The 22,626-nt window shown below is 49.0% G+C and overlaps 1 protein-coding gene across 4 annotated transcripts in view; it reads right to left on the reverse strand.

The window, feature by feature from the left end:
- ACOX2 (acyl-CoA oxidase 2) overlaps window positions 1-20,576 on the reverse strand; it is a 36,140-nt gene extending 15,564 nt beyond the window's left edge. Inside the window, exons 1-11 of one of the 4 annotated variants that reach the window (XM_060109494.1) lie at window positions 20,511-20,576; window positions 18,320-18,502; window positions 17,734-17,896; window positions 17,368-17,519; window positions 16,843-16,950; window positions 14,579-14,698; window positions 14,139-14,254; window positions 13,263-13,435; window positions 11,060-11,222; window positions 3,266-3,456; window positions 1,294-1,464 (exon numbers count right to left, since the gene is read on the reverse strand). In XM_060109494.1, coding sequence (XP_059965477.1) covers window positions 1,294-1,464; window positions 3,266-3,456; window positions 11,060-11,222; window positions 13,263-13,435; window positions 14,139-14,254; window positions 14,579-14,698; window positions 16,843-16,950; window positions 17,368-17,519; window positions 17,734-17,896; window positions 18,320-18,479 — 1,517 coding nt within the window. In that variant the 5' untranslated portion in view covers window positions 18,480-18,502; window positions 20,511-20,576. Of the gene's footprint in view, window positions 1-1,293; window positions 1,465-3,265; window positions 3,457-11,059; window positions 11,223-13,262; window positions 13,436-14,138; window positions 14,255-14,578; window positions 14,699-16,842; window positions 16,951-17,367; window positions 17,520-17,733; window positions 17,897-18,319; window positions 18,574-20,510 lie in introns of those variants that run through there. The other 3 variants (XM_060109492.1, XM_060109495.1, XM_060109496.1) reach the window with 3 other exon arrangements.
- Window positions 20,577-22,626: the final 2,050 nt, after the last annotated feature.

The following is a 22,626-nucleotide window of genomic DNA, read 5'->3' on the forward strand; positions in this document are numbered from 1 at the left end:
GGGCTCGAACCCATATCCCCTGCATTGGCAGGCGGATTCTTAACCACTGTGCTACCAGGGAAGCTGGAGGCCTGGGCTTTTTATCAGACTGGTTTACCGATAGATCCCTAGTGACTGGAACAGTGCCTGGCAGATTATAGGTACTAAATATTTGTGGAAAAACATAAATGAATGTCCCAAGTTGCTTGTGATCTTGAAATAACTATTAACCATCCCTGAGACCACAGGTTGGGATATAAGACCTCATATTGTATACTGAAACTATTTTTTCCAGGTTGTTTTTGGTGTTTTAGTTGGGGAGGGGCTCAGAAGGTTTCCTTTCTAGGTAGCTAAATCTCTCCACCTTTTCCATGATGGTGTCTTTATTCCCAGCCCCCTGGCATGTTTGGACATTCCTGACATACAGTAAGTGTCCGACGATATTTGCTGGATGACAGAATGGAGGAGTCCTTGGTCTTGTCTGTGTTACCTGGAGCTTACTAGACCCTGGAAATAAACATATACTCTCCCTCGTTATAGTCACATTTTTGAAAATTATTTTTAGATTGTGGGATATTTCGAATATGTGAGCACAGTTGTCCCTCTGTATCCACAGTTTCCACATCTTCAAATTCAACCACGAATCAAATATTTGGAAAAAACAATTCTAGAAAGTTCCAAAAAGCAAAAATAGAATTTGCTGCACGCTGGCAACTATTTACATATCATTTACATTGTATTTACACCTATTTACATAATATTTACATTTTATTGGGTATTATAAGTAATCTAGAGATGATTTAAAGTAAATGGGAGGATGTGCGTATGCAAATACCTACACATAATATTGCAAATTTGCAAATATCCCATTTTATAGAAGGGACTTGTGCATCCTGAGAGTTTGGTATCCGCAGGGGTCCTGGAACCAATCCCCTGCAGATACAGATGGATGACTGTATTGCTTTATTTATTAGTATTTACGTACCAATGCATATGTAGTATTTACATATGGGTACATTCTTTGTAATGCAAACCACAGTGAGAACCTAAAGGTTTTAAAAATTCCTTGCACTGGCTAGAGACGTGATGTCTTCCTACTATCTTGACCAGGATGGGGAAGTGATAGTGGTCCATGGCTGACAGGTGAATTCTCCTTTCTTCCCCTGGTGGCAGGAGCTGAGAGGACTGAGGAGGTTGGGGAAGGGGGTGGTTTTTGGAAGAGTATCCTAGGATGTCCACCCAGCCAGTCCCAAAGGCCTTAGTGGGAAGAAGCCTGCCCCCAGGTGGGATGGTTGATTTCTGAGCTTGGCTCACCTGGCTGCCACGTGTGCCCAGGCCGTGGTGTAAAGCTCTGGGTGGAGGAAGTCGGCTACCTTTTGGGCTGGGCACTTGGCCAGGTCAGGTGCAGTCAGGTATGCAACAGACTGAGGGAGAGACCTCTGTGATGTGGACTCCTGAGCCTGCAGGTAGCTCTTCACCAGAAACCTGGGGGGCAGGGGTACCAGCAGGTGAGAGGGTGGGGAGCCATGAGGGACAGCCCAGCACCCCTCTCCCAGCGTCATGCACTCTTATGCTCCCCGTGGGAGAACCAGGGCCACCCACTTTCTTTCCCAGGTCCCTACTGATAGCTACTCTTCACTCAAAAGCCGAAATGCATCCCGAGGCTGTAGCTTCTTTCACAGTGAAATGGAGCTGGAGCTGTAGACCGCAGACATTCTCAGATCATGAACATAAACTCTCTTTTTTTTTTTTTTTTTTTTGCGGTATGCGGGCCTCTCTCACTGTTGTGGCCTCCCCCGTTGCGGAGCACAGGCTCCGGACGCGCAGGCTCAGCGGCCATGGCTCACGGGCCCAGCCGCTCCGCGGCATATGGGATCCTCCCAGACCGGGGCACGAACCCGTATCCCCTGCATCGGCAGGCGGACTCTCAACCACTTGCGCCACCAGGGAGGCCCAAACATAAACTCTCTTGATACCTGAACAAACAGAATCTTTTCTCTTGGTTGAGATCTTATGATTCGGGGATTTATGATGAATTGTACCGTGATGGCGGAAATTAAATTTTCCTAGCTCCTAAAAGGATAGATGCAAGATTGCGAGCATGTATAGGAGAGCTACAGGTGACTCTTAGCTTCTTCCTTGTGCTAATCCAATGGTTAGCGGCTCTGGGTCAGACAACCCTGGATTCCTCTGCAGCTCCACGCAGACCTGTGTGACGTCACTTCCCTCAGCCTCAGTGCCTCCATCTCTAGATGAGGATGGGGTCACCTGAGAGGGGGTTTGGGAAAACTGAATGAGCTCATATTTGCAGAGCACTTGGCACAGTGCGGGGCACAGAGTGTCTGACACATGATTTTTTGTTCCTTTTGTAATTTGAAAAGAAAAAACCAATGTTGTATGTTTAAAATTTTTTAAAGAAATGTTACATAGCCAATTTGCCAGCAGGTCCTTTCTCCCTGCCTGGAGACGTATTTGCCCTGTCTATTCACGTGAGATAGACGCACGTGAAAGGCCTGGTCAGCCACGAGACCCACAGACATAAGAGAGAGAGGAAGAAACCGCCTGTTGCGGGGAGGGGGAATCAGCCATTCCTCCCTGCCTTTCAGGTTGGAGCCTCCTGGTGCAGACCCTGTGCTGAACCTGGGGATGCTACAGTGAACAAGGCCGGCAGACTCCCTGCCCTCCAGGCCCGTCACACAAAAAGAGACGCAGGGGGGGCATCTGAAGGAAGTGTCATTTTAGCTGAGACCTGAAGATGAGGAGGACCCTGGCGGTGGAGAGGATTAGGGGGAGGGAAGTGGGTGTGCAGGCCCCGAAGAAGAAACGTGTGGCTGGCAAAGTGAGCAGAGGAGAAGGTGGTGAGAGGAGGGAGGGGAGGCAGGGGCCACGTCCTGAGGTCCTTGCAGGCCACAGTGTGGACTGTGGCATTTTCCTGTGAGCTGTGGGAAGCCACTGAAGAATTTCAAGCAAGAGAAAGATGTGGTCTTCTTTAGGTTTCGAAAAAATCCCCCTGGCTGCCTGTGGAGGAGGGACGGAAGTGGGGCAGGGTGGAAGCAGCCGACCAGTGAGGAGATTGATGTTGTCCCGGTGAGAGGGTGTGGCAGCCTGGCTGGGGGCTGCATGAGTCTGGGGAGAAGTGGATGGATTGGAGACATAATGTGGGAGTTGGACAGTCTGCAAACGGTGGTCCCCAAAGTCTGTTCCCTCTGTGGGCATCAGATGGTGCTTCAACCCAGGCAGAGGCTTGGTGGGGTCCCTGGGGGTTGGACAGAGGCATGGGCCTTACCTGGCCGTCTGCAGGTAGAGCACCGTGTTCTCACCCTCATAGGTGCAGGAGGCTGTCACTCTGGTGACCAGAGAGGGCAGGCCGCTCAGCTTCGAGTAGCCATGTCCACCACAGGCCCTGCGGCACAGCTCAGCCCCCTGGATGCAGAAATCCGACACCAAGGCCTTCATACCTGCGCTCAGTGCGTGAAGCTGCAAAAACAGGAAGGGGGTCAGGTGGCCTAAGGGGCCCTTCAGTTACAACCATGCTTACCACTCACAGAGCGCCCACCCTGTGCTGAGAACAGCTCTATGAGATAAGAACTGTTTCCTCAGCTCACAACTTTATGAATGAGAAGACTGAGACTTGGGTTATGTGACTCACCCAAGGTCATACAAAGAGGCAGTGTTGCTGTAGGGGCAATAAGAACAAAGGAAAACTGTCTAGACCAGCAGTCCCCAGGATCTTGGGAAGAGAGTGCTTCCAGGATTGGTCTCACCATTATCCAGGAGCTGTGGATTTTGCTGGCAGGCAGAGGTTTTGGAGAGCTTGTCTGTGAGGATGCAGGTCCACCATCAGCCCACTGCTCTGGGCTGTAGGAGGGGCTGCCAGGCAGCCAAACTTGTTTGAGTTTTTGGTTCTTGAAAGCCCTTACCCACCTTTCACACTTTCAAGTCCTTGGGAAGAAGGGTCATGTCCCTTAACCTCTCTGTGCTTCACTTTCCTCATCTGTAAAATGGGTATACAAATGGTGCCTGCTGTACAGTTGGAAGGATTACTGAAGCAATGCTTACAAAGCACAGAGCCTGGACAGACCAAATCTTAATGTATATGTACGTCCACCGTCCTTTATCTGAGAATCTTGGGTCCAGATGCGTTTTGGAATCAGAATATTTTTTGAATTTTAGAAAGGTAAAGCAGTGCATTTAAGGTAGATTATATATAATACCCCTAGAGGAGTCCAGGGAGACCCTAGTGATCCAATGTATTAATATTTTCTGCTGCAAAATATATTCACACTCAGTGGGATAAATCAGGTTAATTCAGGTCACACTGTGCCACCAAATGAGTTCTAAATGACTTTTGGTTTTCAGAGCTTTCCAGGTTTCAAAGACACACCAGGGGGGACTTCCCTGGTGGTGCAGTGGTTAAAAATCTGCCTGCCAGTGCAGGGGACACGGGTTCGATCCCTGGTCTGGGAAGGTCCCACATGCCGCAGAGCAACTAAACCTGTGTGCCACAACTACTGAGCCTGCGTACCACAACTACTGAAGCCCGTGCCTAGAGCCCCTGCTCCGCAACAAGAGAAGAGAGATTGGTTCAATATGGTGAAGTAGAAGGACATGAGCTCACTTCTTCTTGCGGGAGCACCGGAATCACAACTAATTGCTGAACAGTCATCAATAGGAAGACACTGGAACTCACCAAAAAAGTTCAAGATACCCCACATCCAAAGACAAAGGAGAAGAAGCTGCAATGAGACGATAGAAGGGGCGCAATCACAATAAAATCAAATCCCATAACCGCTGGGTGCGTAACTCACAAACTGGAGAATACTTATACCACAGAAGTCCACCCACTGGAGTGAAGGTTCTGAGCCCCACGTCAGGCTTCCCAACCTGGGGGTCCAGCAAAGGACCTGGGAGGAGTAATTCCCAGAGAATCAGACTTTGAAGGCTAGTGGGATTTGATTGCAGGACTTCAACAGGACTGGGGGAAACAGAGCCTCCACTCTTGGAGGGCACACACAAAGTAGTGTGCGCATCAGGACCCAGGGGAAAGGAGCAGCGACCCCATAGGAGACTGAACCAGACCTACCTGCCAGTGTTGGAGGCTCTCCTGCAGAGGCGGGGTGGGGGGGGGTGGCTTGGCTCACTGCAGGGACAAGGACACTGGCAGCAGAAGATCTGGGAAGTACTCCTTGGCATGAGCCCTCCTGGAGTCTGCCATTAGCCTCACCAAACAAAGAGCCTGTAGCCTCCAGTGCTGGATCATCTCAGGCCAAACACCCAACAGGGAGTGAACTCAGCCCCACCCATCAGCAGACAAGCGGATTAAAGTTTTACTGAGCTCTGCCCACCAGAGCAACACCCAGCTCTACCACCACCAGTCCCTCCCATCAAGAAGCTTGCATAAGCCTCTTAGATAGCCTCATCCACCAGAGGGCAGACAACAGAAGCAAGAAGAACTACAGTCCTGCAGCCTGTGGAACGAAAACCACATTCACAGAAAGATAGAGGACTATGTACCAGATGAAGGAACAAGATAAAACCCCAGAAAAACAACTAAATGAAGTGGAGGTAGGCAACCTTCCAGAAAAAGAATTCAGAATAATGATAGTGAAGATGATCCAGGACCTCGGAAAAAGAATGGAGGCAAAGATCGAGAAGATGCAAGAAATGTTTAACAAAGACTTAGAAGAATTAAAGAACAAACAAACAGAGGTGAACAACACAATATCTGAAATGAAAAATACACTAGAAGGAATCAATAGCAGAATAACCGAGGCAGAAGAACAGATAAGTGACCTGCAAGACAGAATGGTAGAATTCACTGCCACAGAACAGAACAAAGAAGAAAGAATGAAAAGAAATGAAGACAGCCTACGAGACCTCTGGGACAGCATTAAACACACTACATTCGCATTTTAGGGGTCCCAGAAGGAGAAGAGAGAGAGAAAGGACCAGAGAAAATATTTGAAGAGATTATAGTCGAAAACTTCCCAAACATGGGAAAGGAAATAGCCACCCAAGTCCAGGAAGCGCAGAGTCCCAGGCAGGATAAACCCAAGGAGAAACACGCCAAGACACACAGTAATCAAATTTACAAAAATTAAAGACAAAGAAAAATTATTAAAAGCAACAAGGGAAAAATGACAAATAACATACAAGGGAACTCCCGTAAGGTTAAAAGCTGATTTCTCAGCAGAAACTCTACAAGCCAGAAGGGAGTGACACGATATACTTAAAGTGATGAAAGGGAAGAACATACAACCAAGATTACTCTACCAGGCAAGGATCTCATTCAGATTCGACAGAGAAATCAAAAGCTTCACAGACAAGCAAAAGCTAAGAGAATTCAGCACCACCAAACCAGCTCTACAACAAATGCTAAAGGAACGTCTCTAAGTGGAAAACAAAAAAGAAGAAAAGGACCTAAAAAAGCAAACCCAAAACAATTAAGAAAATGATAATAGGAACATACATATCGATAATTACCTTAAATGTAAATGAGTTAAATGTTCTAACCCAAAGACATAAGCTTGCTGAATAGATAGAAAAACAAGACCCCTATATGTATGCTGTCTACAAGAGACCTACTTCAGACCTAGGGACACATACAGACTGAAAGTGAGAGAATGGAAAAAGGTATTCCATGCAAATGGAAATCAAAAGAAAGCTGGAGTAGCAATACTCATATCAGATAAAATAGAGTTTAAAATAAAGAATGTTACACGAGACAAGGAAGGACACTACATAATGATCAAGGGATCAATCCAAGAAGAAGATATAACAATTATAAATACATATGCACCCAACACAGGAGCACTTCAATACATAAGGCAACTGCTAACAGCTATAAAAGAGGAAATCGACAGTAACACAATAGTAGTGGGGGACTTTAACACCTCACTTACACCAATGGACAGATCATCCAGACAGAAAATTAATAAGGAAATACAAGCTTTAAATGACACAATACACCAGATAGATTTAATTGACATTTATAGGACATTTCATCCAAAAACAACAGATTACACTTTCTGCTCAAATGCACATGGAACATTCTCCAGGATAGATCACATCTTGGGTCACACATCAAGCCTCAGTAAGTTTAAGAAAATTGAAATCATATCAAGCATCTTTTCTGACCACAGCACTATGAGATTAGAAATAAATTACAGGGAAAAAAACCCATAAAAAACACAAACACATGGAAGCTAAACAATACATTACTAAATAACCAAGAGATCACTGAGGAAATCAAAAAATACCTAGAGACAAATGACAACAAAAGCACGATGATCCAAAACCTATGGGATGCAGCAAAAGCAGTTCTAAGAGGGAAGTTTATAGCAATACAATCCTACCTCAAGAAACAGGAAAAATCTCAAATAAACAATCTAACCTTACACCTAAAGGAACTGGAGAAAGAAGAACAAAGAAAACCCAAAATTAGTAGAAGGAAAAAACATAAAGATAAGAGCAGAAATAAATGAACTAGAAACAAGGAAAACAATAGCAAAGACCAATAAAACTAAAAGCTGGTTCTCTGAGAAGATAAAATTGATAAACCTTTAGCCAGACTCATCAAGAAAAAGAGGGAGAGGACTCAAATCAGTAAAATTAGAAATGAAAAAGGAGAACTTACAACAGACACCACAGAAATACAGCACATCAAAAGAGACTACTACAAGCAACTCTATGCCAAAAAAATGGGCAACCTGGAAGAAATGGACAAATTCCTAGAAGGTATAACCTTCTAAGACTGAACCAGGAAGAAATAGAAAATATAAACAGACCAATCACAAGTAATGAAATTGAAACTGTGATTAAAAATCTTCCAACAGGGCTTCCCCGGTGGCGCAGTGGTTGGGAGTCTGCCTGCCGATGCAGGCGACCTGGGTTCGTGCCCCGGTCCGGGAAGATCCCACGTGCCATGGAGCAGCTGGGCCCATGAGCCATCGCCACTGAGCCTGCCCGTCCGGAGCCTGTGGTCCGCAACGGGAGAGGCCACAGCACTGAGAGGCCCACGTACCACAAAAAAAAAAAAAAAAAAAAAAAAATCTTCCAACAAACAAAAGTCCAGGACCAGATGGCTTCACAGGTGAATTATATCAAACATTTAGAGAAGAGCTAACACCCATCCTTCTTAAACTCTTCCAAAAAACTGCAGTGGAAGGAACACTCCCAAACTCATTCTACTAGGCCACCATCACCCTGAGACCAAAACCAGACAAAGATATCACAAAAAAAGAAAATTACAGACCAATATCACTGATAAATATAGATGCAAAAATCCTCAACAAAATACTAGCAAACAGAATCCAACAACACATTAAAAAGATCATACACCATGATCAAGTGGGATTTATCCCAGGGATGCAAGGATTCTTCAATATATGCAAATCAATCAATGTGATACACCATATTAACAAATTGAAGAATAAAAACTGTATGATCATCTCAATAGATGCAGAAGAAGCTTTTGACACAATTCAGCACCCATTTATGATAAAAACTCTCCAGAAAGTGGGCATAGAGGGAACCTACCTCCACATAATAAAGGCCATATGTGACAAACCCACAGCAAGCATCATTCTCAGTGGTGAAAAACTGAAAGCATTTCCTCTAAGATCAGGAACAAGACAAGAATACACTCTCGCCACTATTATTCAACATAGTTTTGGAAATTTTAGCCACAGCAATCAGAGAAGAAGAAATAAAAGGGATCCAAATTGGAAAAGAAGAAGTAAAACTGGATCACTGTTTGCTGCATATGACATGATACTATACATAGAGTATCCTAAAGATGCCACCAGAAAACTACTAGAGCTAATCAATGAATTTGGTAAAGTTGTAGGATACAAAATTAATGCACAGAAATCTCTTGCATTCCTATATACTAACAATGAAGGATCAGCAAGAGAAATTAAGTAAACAATCCCATTCACCATTGCAACAGAAAGAATAAAATACCTAGGTATAAACCTACCTAAGGAGGTAAAAGACCTGTACTCAGAAAACTATAAGACACTGATGAAAGAAATCAAAGATGATACAAACAGATGGAGAGACATACCATGTTCTTAGTTTGGAAGAATCAATATTTTGAAAATGACTATAGTAACCAAAGCAATCTACAGATTCAATGCAATCCCTATCAAATTATCAATGGCATTTTTTACAGAACTAGAACAAAAAATCTTCAAATTTGTATTAAGACACAAAAGACCCCGAACAGCCAAAGCAATCTTGAGGGGAAAAAAATGGAGCTGGAGGAATCAGACTCCCTGACTTCATACTATACAACAGAGCTACAGTAATCAAGACAATACGGTACTGGCACAAAAACAGAAACATAGATCAATGGAACAGGATAGAAAGCCCAGCAATAAACCCACACTCCTATGGTCAGCTAATCTATGGCAAAGGAGGCAAGGATATACAATGGAGAAAAGACAGTCTCTTCAATAAGTGGTGCTGGGAAAACTGGACAGCTACAGGTAAAAGAATGAAATTAGAACACTCCTTAACACCATACACAAAAATAAACTCAAAAGGGATTAAAGACCTAAATGTAAGGCCAGACACTATAAAACTCTTAGAGGAAAACATAGGCAGAACACTCTTGATATAAATCACAGCAAGATCTTTTTTGTCCCACTTCCTAGAGTAATGGAAATAAAACCAAAAATAGACAAATGGGACCTAATGAAACTTAAAAGCTTTTGCTCAGCAAAGGAAACTATAAACAAAATGAAAGGACAACCCTCAGAATGGGAGAAAATATTTGCACACGAATCAACAAATAAAGATTAATCTCCGAAATATATAAACAGCTCATGCAGCTCAATATTAAAAAAGCAAACAACCCAATCAAAAAATGGGCAGAAGACCTAAATAGTCATTTCTCCAAAGAAGACATGCAGGTGGCCAAGAGGCACATGAAAAGCTGCTCAACATCACTAATTATTAGAGAAATGCAAATCAAAACTACAATGAGGTATCACCTCACACCAGTCAGAATGGCCATCATCAGAAAATCTACAAACAATAAATGCTGCAGAGGGTGTGGAGAAAAGGGAACCCTCTTGCACTCTTGGTAGGAATGTAAATTGATACAGCCACTATGGAGAATAGTATGGAGGTTCCTTAAAAAACTAAAAATAGAATTACCATATGACCCAGCAATCCCACTACTGGGCATATACCCAGAGAAAACCATAATTCAAAAAGACACATGCATTCCAATGTTCATTGCAGCACTACAATAGCCAGGACATGGAACCAACATAAATGCCCATTGTCAGACGAATGGATAAAGAAGATGTGGTACATATATACAGTGGAATATTACTCAGCCATAAAAAGGAACGAAATTGGGTCATTTGTAGAGATGTGAATGGACCTAGAGACTGTCATACGGAGTGAAGTAAGTCAGAAAGAGGAAAACAAATATTGTATATGAATGCATATATGTGGAATCTAGAAAAATGGTACAGATGTACCCATTTACAAGGCAGAAATAGAGACACAGATGTAGAGAACAAACGTATGGACACCAAGGGGGGAAAGCGGGGTTGGGGGTGGTATGATGAATTGGGAGATTGGGATTGACATGTATACACTAATATGTATCAAATAGATAACTAATAAGAACCCACTGTATAAAAAAAATAAAATAAAATTCAAGAAAAAAAAAAGAGAAGCCACTGCAATGAGAATCCCACGCACCGCAAGGAAAAGTAGCCCCTGCTCGCCGCAACTAGAGAAAGCCCGCACGCAGCAACGAAGGCCCAACGCAGCCAAAAATAAATAAATAAATAAATTTATAAAAACAAAAAAACACACCAGGGATTGTGCACCTGGGTTCTATACACTATCTGTGATCACTTCCTCTAACATGTTTGGAGCTTCCTGGGGGCCAGATGTAGGTGGATTTATATGTCAGGGTACAGTTCACCTGGAATGTTGGAAGTCTGCAGAGGGAGAAAGTGGAAAGAGCCTATGGGGGCAGGGTTGGGGCTGCTTCCCAGTGGGAGGACCATTTCAGCCATGGTCCCAGCTCCTGCCCCCAAGAGAAAGCAGGTACCTCAGGCAGGAGTCTAAAGTCTCTGTCCAAAATGGAACTGTAGGAGCGATGGAAGAATTCCAAGAGGCTGTTTGCCACGAAGTGGAATGCATAGGCCTTGGCCAGCGGAGGAAAGAGTTTCTGCTGCTGCGTCTGGTAGTCCAGGACTTTTGCCTCTGGGTCACTGAGGGGAAGAAAAGCAGAAGATTTGCTACCTGCCACATCCATCTTCCCATATCCCCAATGCCATAAAAGCCTTAAAAACGGACAGTTTTTTATAGCTCACTGCAAAATTTGACGTAGACTGACATGACGCTAGTAATAATCTTAAAATTCCATCTAACATGAATATCCACACAGTTCACTGTAGAAATATTAACATGTCTGCTTGTGGGTGCTGCCCCTTGTGGAGGCTTACAGTATACACACCGTATTAACCTGCTGAAAATCTGGAAAGTTCTGAATTCCAACAGATCTGGTCTCAAGGATTTTGGGTGAGGGGTTGTGGCCCTGAAGCCCTGATTATTTGAACCTTGACCTTTCACTGTCCAGGTGCATGTGCTGTGTGCTGGGAAATATGTGGAACCTAATTGATAACTCTGAGGATGTGAACTTGGGTTCGATGGAATTCCAAGGTGGGGATTGCACCCGCCTTGTCCGCTGCTGTGTTCTCAGTGCTGGAGACTCTGTTCGGCATTTGGGGCCTTCGGTAACTATTAGTGGATTGAAACAGTGTGAATGTGAGATGCGTCCCGTGGCTGATGGGGAGAAACCTGGTGTCTCTTCTCTGGGCCAGCAGCCCCTCACCTGGACATGTGCTATTATAACCATCCCAGTCTTATGCAACCCAGAAGACTGGGCTCCGACAGGATATCATTGGCAATACCTCCTTCCCAGCTCCCCTGTCCCCCAGAGAAGACTCCCTCAGCCCGGGATTCTGAAGCCAGGCTGGCTGAGGGTGATTTGGGTTTGCCAGTAAAGGACCCTGGGCTGAAGGCCTGGCATGCTTCACTGCGTTTCAGCCCTAACACCACCCTGGAAGAGCGTTTTTGTCACGTCCATTTAGTTGATGCGGAAGCTGAGGGACAAAGTGGTGGGATGGAGAATCTAAGCTCCCGGAAGCGGCGGAGCTGAGGGCGGCACCAGGTCTGCCTGGTGTTCGACCCTCAGCCCGTTTTGTGTTAGAGAACTCTGGATCCTTGAGCCCATGGTGTGGAATACCACCGGACTCTTGAACCAGACATCCTCAAGTTCCAGTCCTGGTGATCTCAGTCTTTCCTTTACAAGGGAGAAGACAGGCCCAGAGAGGGCAAAGGACTTGCCAAGGGGCACTTACTAGAGTTGGGGCAAGAACTGTGAGGTTAAAGCTCGTCTCTGCTCCATGAGTTCGGTCGGTTATGCTGTGTCCAGCCCCACCCTCTCTCCCTGTGCTCATGCTGAGGCCCCATATGCCCAGGCTCCAGTTTGCTGCATCCTGGGTATGTGCCCATTTGGGACATATTTATCCTAAAAAATTATTTGTTTACCTAAAATTGAAATGTAACTGGCAATCCTGTATTTTTATTTGCTGAATCTGATAACCTTGTGTGTGTGTGTGCACGTGTGTGTGTACACATACTCACATTAAAGCAGAGGGTACAGTGAGCCCTTTGGTGCCATGGAGTAGACCTATTGGCCAGACAGAACCACATACAACAGAACAGGTGTAGACGTGGACATACCATGGCCAGATGTTGGCAGTCACAACCAGACAGAATCAACTTCAGCCAAATACAGTCTGACGTGACAGCTGGGCTTTTCCAGACACAGTCACTCACACCTGACAGAACAATCTCGGGAGGCACATTCACCCACAGCTTGGTGCCCAGCCGATCCAGATACACTCAGCCAGTCACAGCCATACCGCGACTGGATTGAAACAGTCCGAGTTTGTCGGACAGGCTGAGTCAGGTCTGGTGGTACAGGGCCAGAGACACAAGATCACACAGAGCCTGATGGGGCCAGACACTGACAGACATAGGTTGGGCCAGCTGGTCAGCCTGGATTAGAGAGAGCCAGATAGAGACCCCACAGACCAGCTGGGCCAGGTCCAGGCGAATGTGTGTGCGAGGGGGGGTAACGTGTGCTCCCAGCACCCCACTCTGGTGGAGGGTTGGTGTCACGGGGTAGGCACTGTGGGATCAAGGTAGCCCGGGCTGCAGTGGCTCCTCTGGGCGCCCCTTGCCTGGGCCGGAGCCGGGACTGGTGGCGTATGACCGAGTAGCGGACGGCAATGACACAGGCCTTCTGCAGCAGTGGTATGACCTCATTTGACAGTATGTCCACCCGCACCACCACCATGCTGAGGTAGTTGCTCTTTGCTGTTCCGAGCTTGATGTAGGTACCATCTGGCAAGACCTGGTAGACCAAGGACAGGCGGTGGGTCTGAGCCAGGGCTCCCCAGCCTTCCCCACACCCAGAACTGTGGTCCTCCATGCCCTGAGAGCACTACAGTCCTCAAACCGCTCACCCGGGATAGACACAGCCAGCCGCCAGCCAGAATGTGCCGGTGTGGCCGCGCTGATTGTTAAAACTGAAACACTCCCGTGTCTGTTGCTAAATAGCCACTGCCCAAGTGTCTTGGTTCACTGCTTCTCTCCTGTGACACCCCAGACCTCCCCACAATCCACAGCTCCCCACACTTCCATGGTAATGCCTGGCAAAATGGAGACCTCCAGAACTTCCTCCAGCACTTGGCTGCTGGCCGTTCAGGGATTGGTTGTGTCCAGGCTGCGCTGTAGGTAGATGCGCGCATCATCCTCAGCCCGTCCCTCTTTTCCTCGGGTTGTCTTGCCACCCTACCCCGTGATTGCTCTGCCGCCCCATGAGGTGAGCATTTACCCATGAGAACTCTGAGGTCCAGAGAGGCCAAGTGACTGGCCCCAGATCACAAAGCTCCTCAGCTGGGGTTTTCCTCAGGTCTGGGGGACACCAGAGCCTCTCTGGGAGGGGTGCCCCAAACTCAGCTCTATGGAGAAGGGCCCGGAGGCAGCAGCAGCCTGCGGGGCGCCCCTGTCCGCTCTCCAGGCAGCGCAGGCTCGCAGCCTCCCCGGGACCCCACCTGTGCAAAGCGGCTCAGCATGTTCTCCCTGGGGACGCGCACGTGGTCCAGTCGCAGGAAGCCGTTATCCGAGTGGTCAAAGTCCATCTTGGGCCCAATGTCTCCAACGGTGATTCCTAGGAGGAGATAGAGGTAGGAATGTCCATCAGTTGAGTGCTTGTATGTTAGGTACCAACACCCACATTCCAGCTCATCTGAGCCTGCCAGCAGCCTGTGACACTGGGGTTATCATACCTGTTTGCAGGTGACCAAGCTGAGGTCAGGTGCTGAACCTTGCTCATAGTCATCAAGCCAGTTAGCGCCAGGTCTGTACAACTGGACCCCTCCCTGCCCAAGGGAGACATGCCCCAGTTTCTCCCATGGACCTCTGGGGCCCCCAGGACAGGGAGGCCTGGTGGGGTCTCCTGGCAGGGGTCCTGGAGGAAGCAGCATGAGCTTACCTGGCAGTGGGCTGTGGTCCTCGAGACTCCGGATGGGCACAATAAAGGCATGCATGCCCTGCTGGGCTCCTGAGCAGATCAGCTGGGCCTGGACCAGGGCATGGGTGGCTGACCGTCCCACTGAGGGTAGAGAGGTGAGAAGCCCAGCATGATCCCTGATGTACAGAGCAGGCAGGCTAACCTTCCCCATCAGGACCCTGGGTGTGGGCCTAGTCTGTGAGGAGGACCAGTGTGGTGGTACGGGAAGGGCAGGACACTCTGTGAGGCTGGAACGGGGCTTTGTTTGAACTGCCTTGGAGGGGGTGGGTCAGGGGAGGATGCACGAGGAGCCTGGAGGACAAAGGGTGTTTTCTAGGGGAGCCACACAGGACAGGATATGCAAGGCAGAGGGAACAGCCTGCTCAGAAGCTTGAGGACTGGATTGGTTTGCTGGGGCCAGGCAGCGGAGGTGGTAGCATGCAGGGCAGCCAAGGGATGCTTGGTCAGGACACCCCTTGATTCATAAGGCCGTTACTCGTCCTTGGAAATGACCGGAACCATCCAGAGAGCTTTAATGTGAGTGTCTGGCTCTAGAATGCACTGGGTTGGTGGCTCGAGATACAGGGGGTTCTGTCTAAACATCAGGTTTGTATAGGAACCACCCTACGATACAGAGGCAGGATCCCCATGGGCTAGGGAAGGCTCAAGGAGGCTGATGGAGATCTTGAGGGGACGAAAGCCCTCTATGCCCTCTGGCTGCTCTTTCTTCCAAAGGCAAAGCTTGACAAAGGCTATGGATTTTAATGAAATCACCCCAAACGGAGCACTCTGGAAAGGCTCTGCATCTTTTAAAACTTGGTCCTACTACAGTCTTCTGACTGAAGTGTGTGCTCTTGAGTCATTTTCTTTGGAATCAAGGAGACAGGATTTTTATATCATAGCTGCTGGGGTACATTATGTCAGGATCTGTGGTCAGAACATGGGTCCCAAGTCATAGGGAGATGTGTGCATTGCTGCCCACCCTAGCAGATGGGCACCTTTGAGACCTGAAAAAGTCCCTGTTCACAAAGAGGGGGAACTACCCCCAAGAGCCAAACAAATCTAGCAGCGACTTGCAAAGGGCACTGTGAAATAAGCAAGCTTTCTTTTTTTCTGTCCTCAAAAACGTATTAATGACGGTCTCTGCCATCAACCTAACATGAATACAGGTAGCTAGTATTTACCAGAACCCAGGTGGTACCGCCCCTGTGCTGGTGCTGGCCAGTCTTTGCAGGGCAGGTAAGCTGAAGTTCCATTTTCCAGAAAAGGAAACTGAGGCTCAGAGAATGGAGTGATGCGCTCAAGGTCACTGGCCTGAACGGGGCAGAGCCCGGATTTGAACCCTGCCTGATTTCAAAGGCTGGTTTCTTTTTTTCTGCAGTTTTGTCAGTGGTCATTGATCACCACGCCCCACCTCCCCGCCCCAAGCATCGCTCTCTTATTTCTCTGGCCTGTCTCTCCACGTCTCTCTCCTTCTCTCAATCTGTCTCCCTCTCTGCTTGTCTCTCACCTCTCCCACTCTCTCCTTCTGCTTTAGTTGGACTCCTCACACTTGTTGTATTTTTTTTTTTCCATATAAGTGTTCACCTAATGTGTCCCCAAGTGCCACAGATGTATCCTCAGAGATGTATTCTCAAATCAGAGGAAGAGGGCCCTGGTGGAACCCTGCTCCTTGGGGCTTGGCAAATCACTGAGACTCTGGGAAGCACAGTGGGTGCGACCTGCACCTGGTGGCCACAGGGTGTGGTGTGGCACGGTGGCTTGATTGGCGCTGGGGGTGGGCCTGAGCCCTTCTGAGTGTCTGGAGCAGGGGAAGGGAGGGATGTTTTTCTCATCGACTGTACCCTGTGTGCTGGCTGGTGGCAAGCTTAATCATTAACTTGGGAGATGAGAGGAACAGGGGCTGTGGCAAGTGCTGTGTGTGGAGGGCGTGGGGGCAGTGTGCATGTGAGAGAGACCTTGACCGTCAGCCCCCAAAGTTTGGGTCAGTTTCCTCAGCTATTTCAAAGTTCCCTTGGCGGCCTCTCAGCCACTCACTGATGAAATTCTTCATATCCCACCTGTTTTACTACGTAAGAACCTGGGGCTCAGGGAGACATATTCACTTGCCCAAGGTCACCAGCCTAGAACAGGGAATCAATCAGAGGTCTGTTGGACATCAAAGTCAGTGCTATTCTGCTGTCCAGCTTTGTTCTCCTTGGGGGCAGATGGCAGGGGGTGGGGGGATGAAGGGATACTGTACTCACGGTCCCCAGGCCACCATTTGATGGCAGTCAGCGTGGGGCTGTGCACCACAAACTCCTGGGTGGCTGCATCGTAGGTGGCTTCAGTCTCCAGGCCCTGAAGATATGTCCCTGGGCATCAAGGAGGGGAGTTAGACATTGGGCCAGGGTCGGAATCTCACCGGGGAGCGGTGTCTAGGTTGGCCTGGAGCCCCCAGGCATCAGCACAGTATGGAGTCAGGGTAGCTCCCAGCTGTACTCACAGGCATTTCTCTCCTTTCACCGGTGGGCTCTTTGGGGGACACATGGCCAGCCCATGATAGGGAATGGTGGCTGACATTTCCAGAAGGAACACCTTGCCTCACCACTAGCTCATACAATATGTTCGTGTAAATTAGAAAAAATCACCCCCTCCTCAAGACCTTTAACTGCCCCCTGCTGTAACATCTTCATATTAAATATATAAATCTATGACTAGTGAGATGTGAATGGGCCCCCTGGAACTGTGCAGTGCACACCTGTACACTGCACCCAGCAGCCCTGGCTCACCGTGCCCCAGTTCCGTCTGGGCGTATGTCGCGAGGATCTGTAACTTGTTGCAGAGTGGGTCCCATTTGGCAATCTGCTCCTCTGAGCCCAGGCTCCTGAGGGCTTTCTGGAAGACGAATTGTAACGCTAAGCCCAGATCTCCAGAAAGGCTTCTGCAGGGGAGAGACACCGTGGTTGAACAGCCCATTGGAGACAACGGCCCTGGTACCCTCAGGCTGGCAGGGTGCAGGAGGGAAGGGGCACCTGATATCCTTGTTTCCCAACAAGTAGTACCTCTGTTGGGAAAAATAGCTCATGGGCTGGGTTTTCTGGGGGGGGGGTCCCAGGTGAGTTCCTCTCTGGTGGGGTTGCCCTGGGAGTGAGCACCTGTTAGCGTAATGTAATTCACGACTGTCTTCAGACCAGCCCAGGCGCTGTGCTAACATCTGGATGTGGAATTTCTTCTTAATGGCGGCTTCATAACGTTCATTCTGGGTCATGAAATAATTATCCTTCAGGCTAAGCTCTGGCTCTCTGTGGATGATGCTTTCTGTCAGGGACAGAGAACAGAGGGCTTAGAGTCCTGGGTGAGGTTCCTGGTACCTTCACATCTTCCCATCCACTTGCCTCATGGGTGTGGAAAGGAAGTCAGACATTGCTGTCATTTTACAGATGCAATGAATGAGGTCCAGAGGTGGCAAAGTGACATGCCCAAGGTTACAAAGCTATGCAGTGGAAGAATAAGGACTCCATCCAGGTCTTCTGCTGCCTAGGACTCTTCTATCCCTCAGAGGGGCTCAGGGAATATTGACATGTTAAAGATGCCTTCATAGTCCAAAAGAATGAATCTCTAATAGTGGAATTTTGAGAGCAGGGTTTGTTATTTGAAGGTGGGACTGCTATTGAGGGACTCTTCTTCCAAGAAAAGCATATGGGCACAAAGCAGGTGCTCCATTCCCCAGCCTCCTCTTACCGACTTTCCTCCGGAGTGCAGTGTTCTGGGCCCCTCCATCCAGGATGTTGGTGAGCTCTTCCACGTTGAAGGACTGCACGTGCCTCTCGCTCTCTATGTCAGGGTGCACTTGCCTGCTCCAGGTGTCCCCCATTGACACTCGGTGCACTGGACTGCCCATCCTAGCCCGGGTCTGCCTGGTGTCTGAGAAGAGAGACTTCTGGCCTGGGTGCTCTGAGCCTTGGGCTGTGCTAAGAACCTGTGTGCAGGAGGAACTGCCCAGGGCTGAGTGTCAGCTGAGGCCTGCTTTGGAGGAAAGCAACCTCCCTTAAATGCTCGTGTGCCACTCCACCCCCGCACTCTCCCCTGTGGCCCTTGGCTGTGTACCAGGCACTGTCCAGGACTGTATGCAGTAACCACTCCGTGAACAGTAGTTCAATGCGTTCTAGCCAAGATTTGGACAGGGTCTGATTGCCTGGGGGAAATTCTCACATAAAGTCGATGAAGGTCACGTACGAAGAAATTCATGTTAGAGAGGTTAAGTGCATGGCCTCTAGCTGCACAGCTACTGCTGGCCAGGAGTTGGACCGGGTCCGACCACGGAACACAGGCTCTGTCCATGCTACAGCCACACCTGGGGGCCTAAGTCCCAGGCTCGTTTGGCCCATTTCCGTGAGCCTTGATGGGTACTGCGGAGCTGAGGGGAGGAAGCTTGCCCCTTGCCTGTGCCATGTTCCCCCGGGACCCCTGTGTGTCCTCCACAGCCACGGTGGGCCCCGCGTCCTTCACAGCAAACCCTCAGCCTCTCAGAGCCCGTTTCCCCACAGCACGGCGACCAGCAGGTATAGTCCGTTCTACTTCTCGAGTCTCTCAGGTCCACTTGTTCCATCCATTCCCTTGGCTACCACCTAGGCCACCTTCGTCGCTCACCTGGCCTCAGTGCCTCTCATCTGCTCTTCTGGCTGCCAGGGTGAGCTCTTAAACTGCAGTCACATTGTTTACCTCGAACCCTGCTGGGAGTCTGGTCCTCGGGGCTGGCTGTTTGTTGTATGGAGCCCGTGCCCCTTGCCCCATATCCACCCACTCCGCCTACCCAGGCCTCCCCCCCCTCTCCTCCTGCCCTTTGCCCCCGCTGTTTCCCCTGGTGTGCCTAGTGAGCCCCAGCCTCCAGGGCCACCTCCTCTCAGAAGCCTTCCCCTTGGCAGTGCCCCCGGGGAGAACCGAGCAGCCCTTCGGCGCCCCCACTGGGTGCTATTAGAGTGGACAATAGGAGCAATTCCTCATTCACTCAAATGTCCCTCTCCCAAGGCAGTGAGTACCTGGGGGGCCAGCTCTGCCTTTGTGGGGTCCCAAGAGCCTGCAGGCGGCCACTATTTTGATTTCCTGTTCTTCTTCACCGCAACCCTGCAGATACACTGCTGTTGTTCTCACTATTTTATAGAGAGGACAGGAGCCTCGGGAAGAGAGGAGACTTTGTAAGGTCACGCAGCCACACGTACAATAGCAGATGGGATTCATCCACAGGCTTACAAACCGACACCCCTAAGTGGGCAGCAGAGCTGTGGGATGCTGACAAAGGGCCTGGCACATTCAAGGAGCCCCCCACCCCCGGCATCTGCCCCCTGGATCCCCGCAAGGCCTTCTAGCCTGCCTCCACTCCTCCTGCGTCTTCCTCCTGCGCTCTAACTGCCGCTGCGTCTTTGCTGTGCTCCAGCACCCAGGCCTCGCCCCTCACCCTCCAGCCTCTAGAGGCCAGGGCTGTGTGCTCTGCCGGGAACACTCCTTCCCCGAGGTGCCCATGGCTCCCTCACTACCTCTGCAAGGCCTCCATCAGTGCACCTCCTCAGTGAGGCCCGCCTGACCACCCTCTTTAAAATCCCAAGCCCCCTCCCCCAGCATTCCCAGTCCCCCTCACTCTGCTCTATTTTTTCTCTTTTCACTTATCGTAACATAATTTGTTCATTTGCTATGTTTTTGTTTATTGCTGTCTCTGCCTACTTAAAGGTAAACTCCAAGAGGGCCAGGATCTTTGTCACATTCGTGCTATGGCTCTCACACTTAGCACAGGGCCTGGCTCACAGGTAGCGTCTAGGAAATAGGGGTCGAATGGAAGAAAGCAGCTCTCAGAGTCAGTAGGAGTTGTGGGCAGGGTGCAGTCCTCAGGAGTCTCCCAGGCCCTCCCCGGCCCCATGGCCCGGTTCACCTGACTCACCTCTGTCCTGTGTCTGCACAGTCGGCCTGGCCTGGCCTCTAGCTGCAGGCCTAGGCCTCTCACGGGTGGCCCGGCCCCTTTCTCCTCCCCTGGAGGGGCCGGACCACAGAAGACTGAAGGCGCTGCCTGGCAGGCCCTCGGCTCCCAGCTCTCCCTGGTTGAGCTCATTGCATGTACTCTCCTGTCCTCCTGCCTCCCCCTGGTGGTTGTGACCGTGCTATGCCTGGTCAGCGGCTACCCTGGGAGATTGCTAGGAGGGTGTGAAGCAGGATAGATAGCTCAGCACGAGGCTGGCTGGGCAGCTTAGTGAGTGCCAGCTACTGAGCCTCTGTCTCTCCCTTTCTCTCCCTGCCTATCTGGCCCGCCTCCCAGAGCCCGGTGCTGGTCAGATGCACACACATTGACTCTGCAGAAAGAAACACCACAGGCCTCCACCCAGAGTCCAGAGATCTGGGTTCAAATCCTGGAGGTATGACTCTGAGTTACTTCACCCCTCTAAGCTTCCCTTGACTTAACTATAACTCACAGGGTATGAAGGAAAGCTCTTGATAAACTGTAAAGCTCCAAGCATTTGTAACTTGAGAGTATTACTGTTTTCTTAGCTCCCCATAAGAGAATTTCTTAATTCCCAGGAGTGATGTTTAATGGTAGAATTTCCCATTCTGTGGCAGGGTGCTGGTGAGAGATCTGTGTGCAGGTGTGTGACGGTTTGGGTCGCACAGGATGCACTGATTTGGTTACGTGTCAATATTTATTTTTGAATGTCCACGGTGATCTAAGCACTGGGGCACAGCAGGAAGCCCAAACCACAGAAAACAAAACTATACTAGTCCCCTGCCCTTGGGGAACCTTCCAGGCTGGGGTCAGGGGGGCTGCTGGAGAGACAGATCATCACAGTAGGAATGGGCAGGAAAACCTAGCAGGATACTCACAGCCACTTCTAATGAACTTAACAACTTTTTTGAACTTAAAACCTTCTTGCCCTGTCTTCCTGCTACCGAAGTCCCCAGGGCCTTCCCGCTTTACCTGTCCAGCTCCTGTGTCTTTTCGTCTCACTACAATGTCACACTCTTTTGGGAAGTCACCCCAGCCTGGATTAGAAGCTCCTGGCCTTGCTTTCTTAGCTCCAAGCTTTTGCACTTTATGGTAAAATAAAATGTATAGATTTGGTCTTTGTCCCTGGTTCCTGGCACAGAGCTCCTAAAAAAATCCTTGTAATCTGCTGCGTGATAAGACTGTCTTTCTTGTCTGTGGCTGGGGGCCCACACATAGCTTCGGGATGGGGGCTTGTTGCCAGGAAGACCAAGCCTTAATTCGAGGGTTGGAACTTTCAGTTCTCCCCCCCTCCCCCTCCCCCAGCCTCCGGAGAAGGAGAGATGCTGGAGATTGAGTTAATCACCAATGGTCAATGATTTAATCAATTATACCTACATAATGAAGCCTCGATAAAAATCCCTAAACAGTGGGGTTTGGGGAGCTTCAGAGTTGGTGAACACATAGAGGTGCTGGGAGGATGGCCTCCCAGCCATATCTTGTCCCTTGCATCCCTCCCAACGGCTGTTCCTGAGTTGTGTCCTTTCTAATAAACTGGCAAATGCAAGTAAAGTGCTTCCCTGAGTTCTGTGAGTCATTCTGGCAAATTATTGAAGCCGGGGCGGGGGTTATGGGAACCCCTGAATTTATAGCTGGTAGGTCAGAAGTACTGAGATTTGCAATTGTCTGAAGTTGGGGGAGTCTTGTAGGACTGAGCCCTAAACCTGTGGGGATGTGCGCTAACTCCAGGAGTTACTGTCAGAATTGAATTGTTGGACATCCAGTGTTGGGGAATCAGAGAATTGCTTGTTGTTGGAGTGGGAAGACTACACGTTTGGTGTCACAAGTGGTGGTAGAAAGAGACAACACGCCCTTGGTATGCCCACAACAGTGGTGGCTATTTTTTTCTTTAATTATTGGTTTTTGTCTAAATCACTGGTGAAAGCAAGAACTGTGTTGTTCTTGGTCACCAATGCAGTCCCAGCCCCAGCCCCAGCCCCTCCCTAGGGCCTGGCCCGGGGTAGGTGCTCAACAAGTATTTGGTGGATGAATGAATAAACAAAGGTTGGCAGGAGCCATCAGT

The sequence above is a fragment of the Mesoplodon densirostris genome, chromosome 10 (genome assembly GCF_025265405.1).
Source record: "Mesoplodon densirostris isolate mMesDen1 chromosome 10, mMesDen1 primary haplotype, whole genome shotgun sequence".
Lineage (NCBI taxonomy): Eukaryota > Metazoa > Chordata > Mammalia > Artiodactyla > Ziphiidae > Mesoplodon > Mesoplodon densirostris.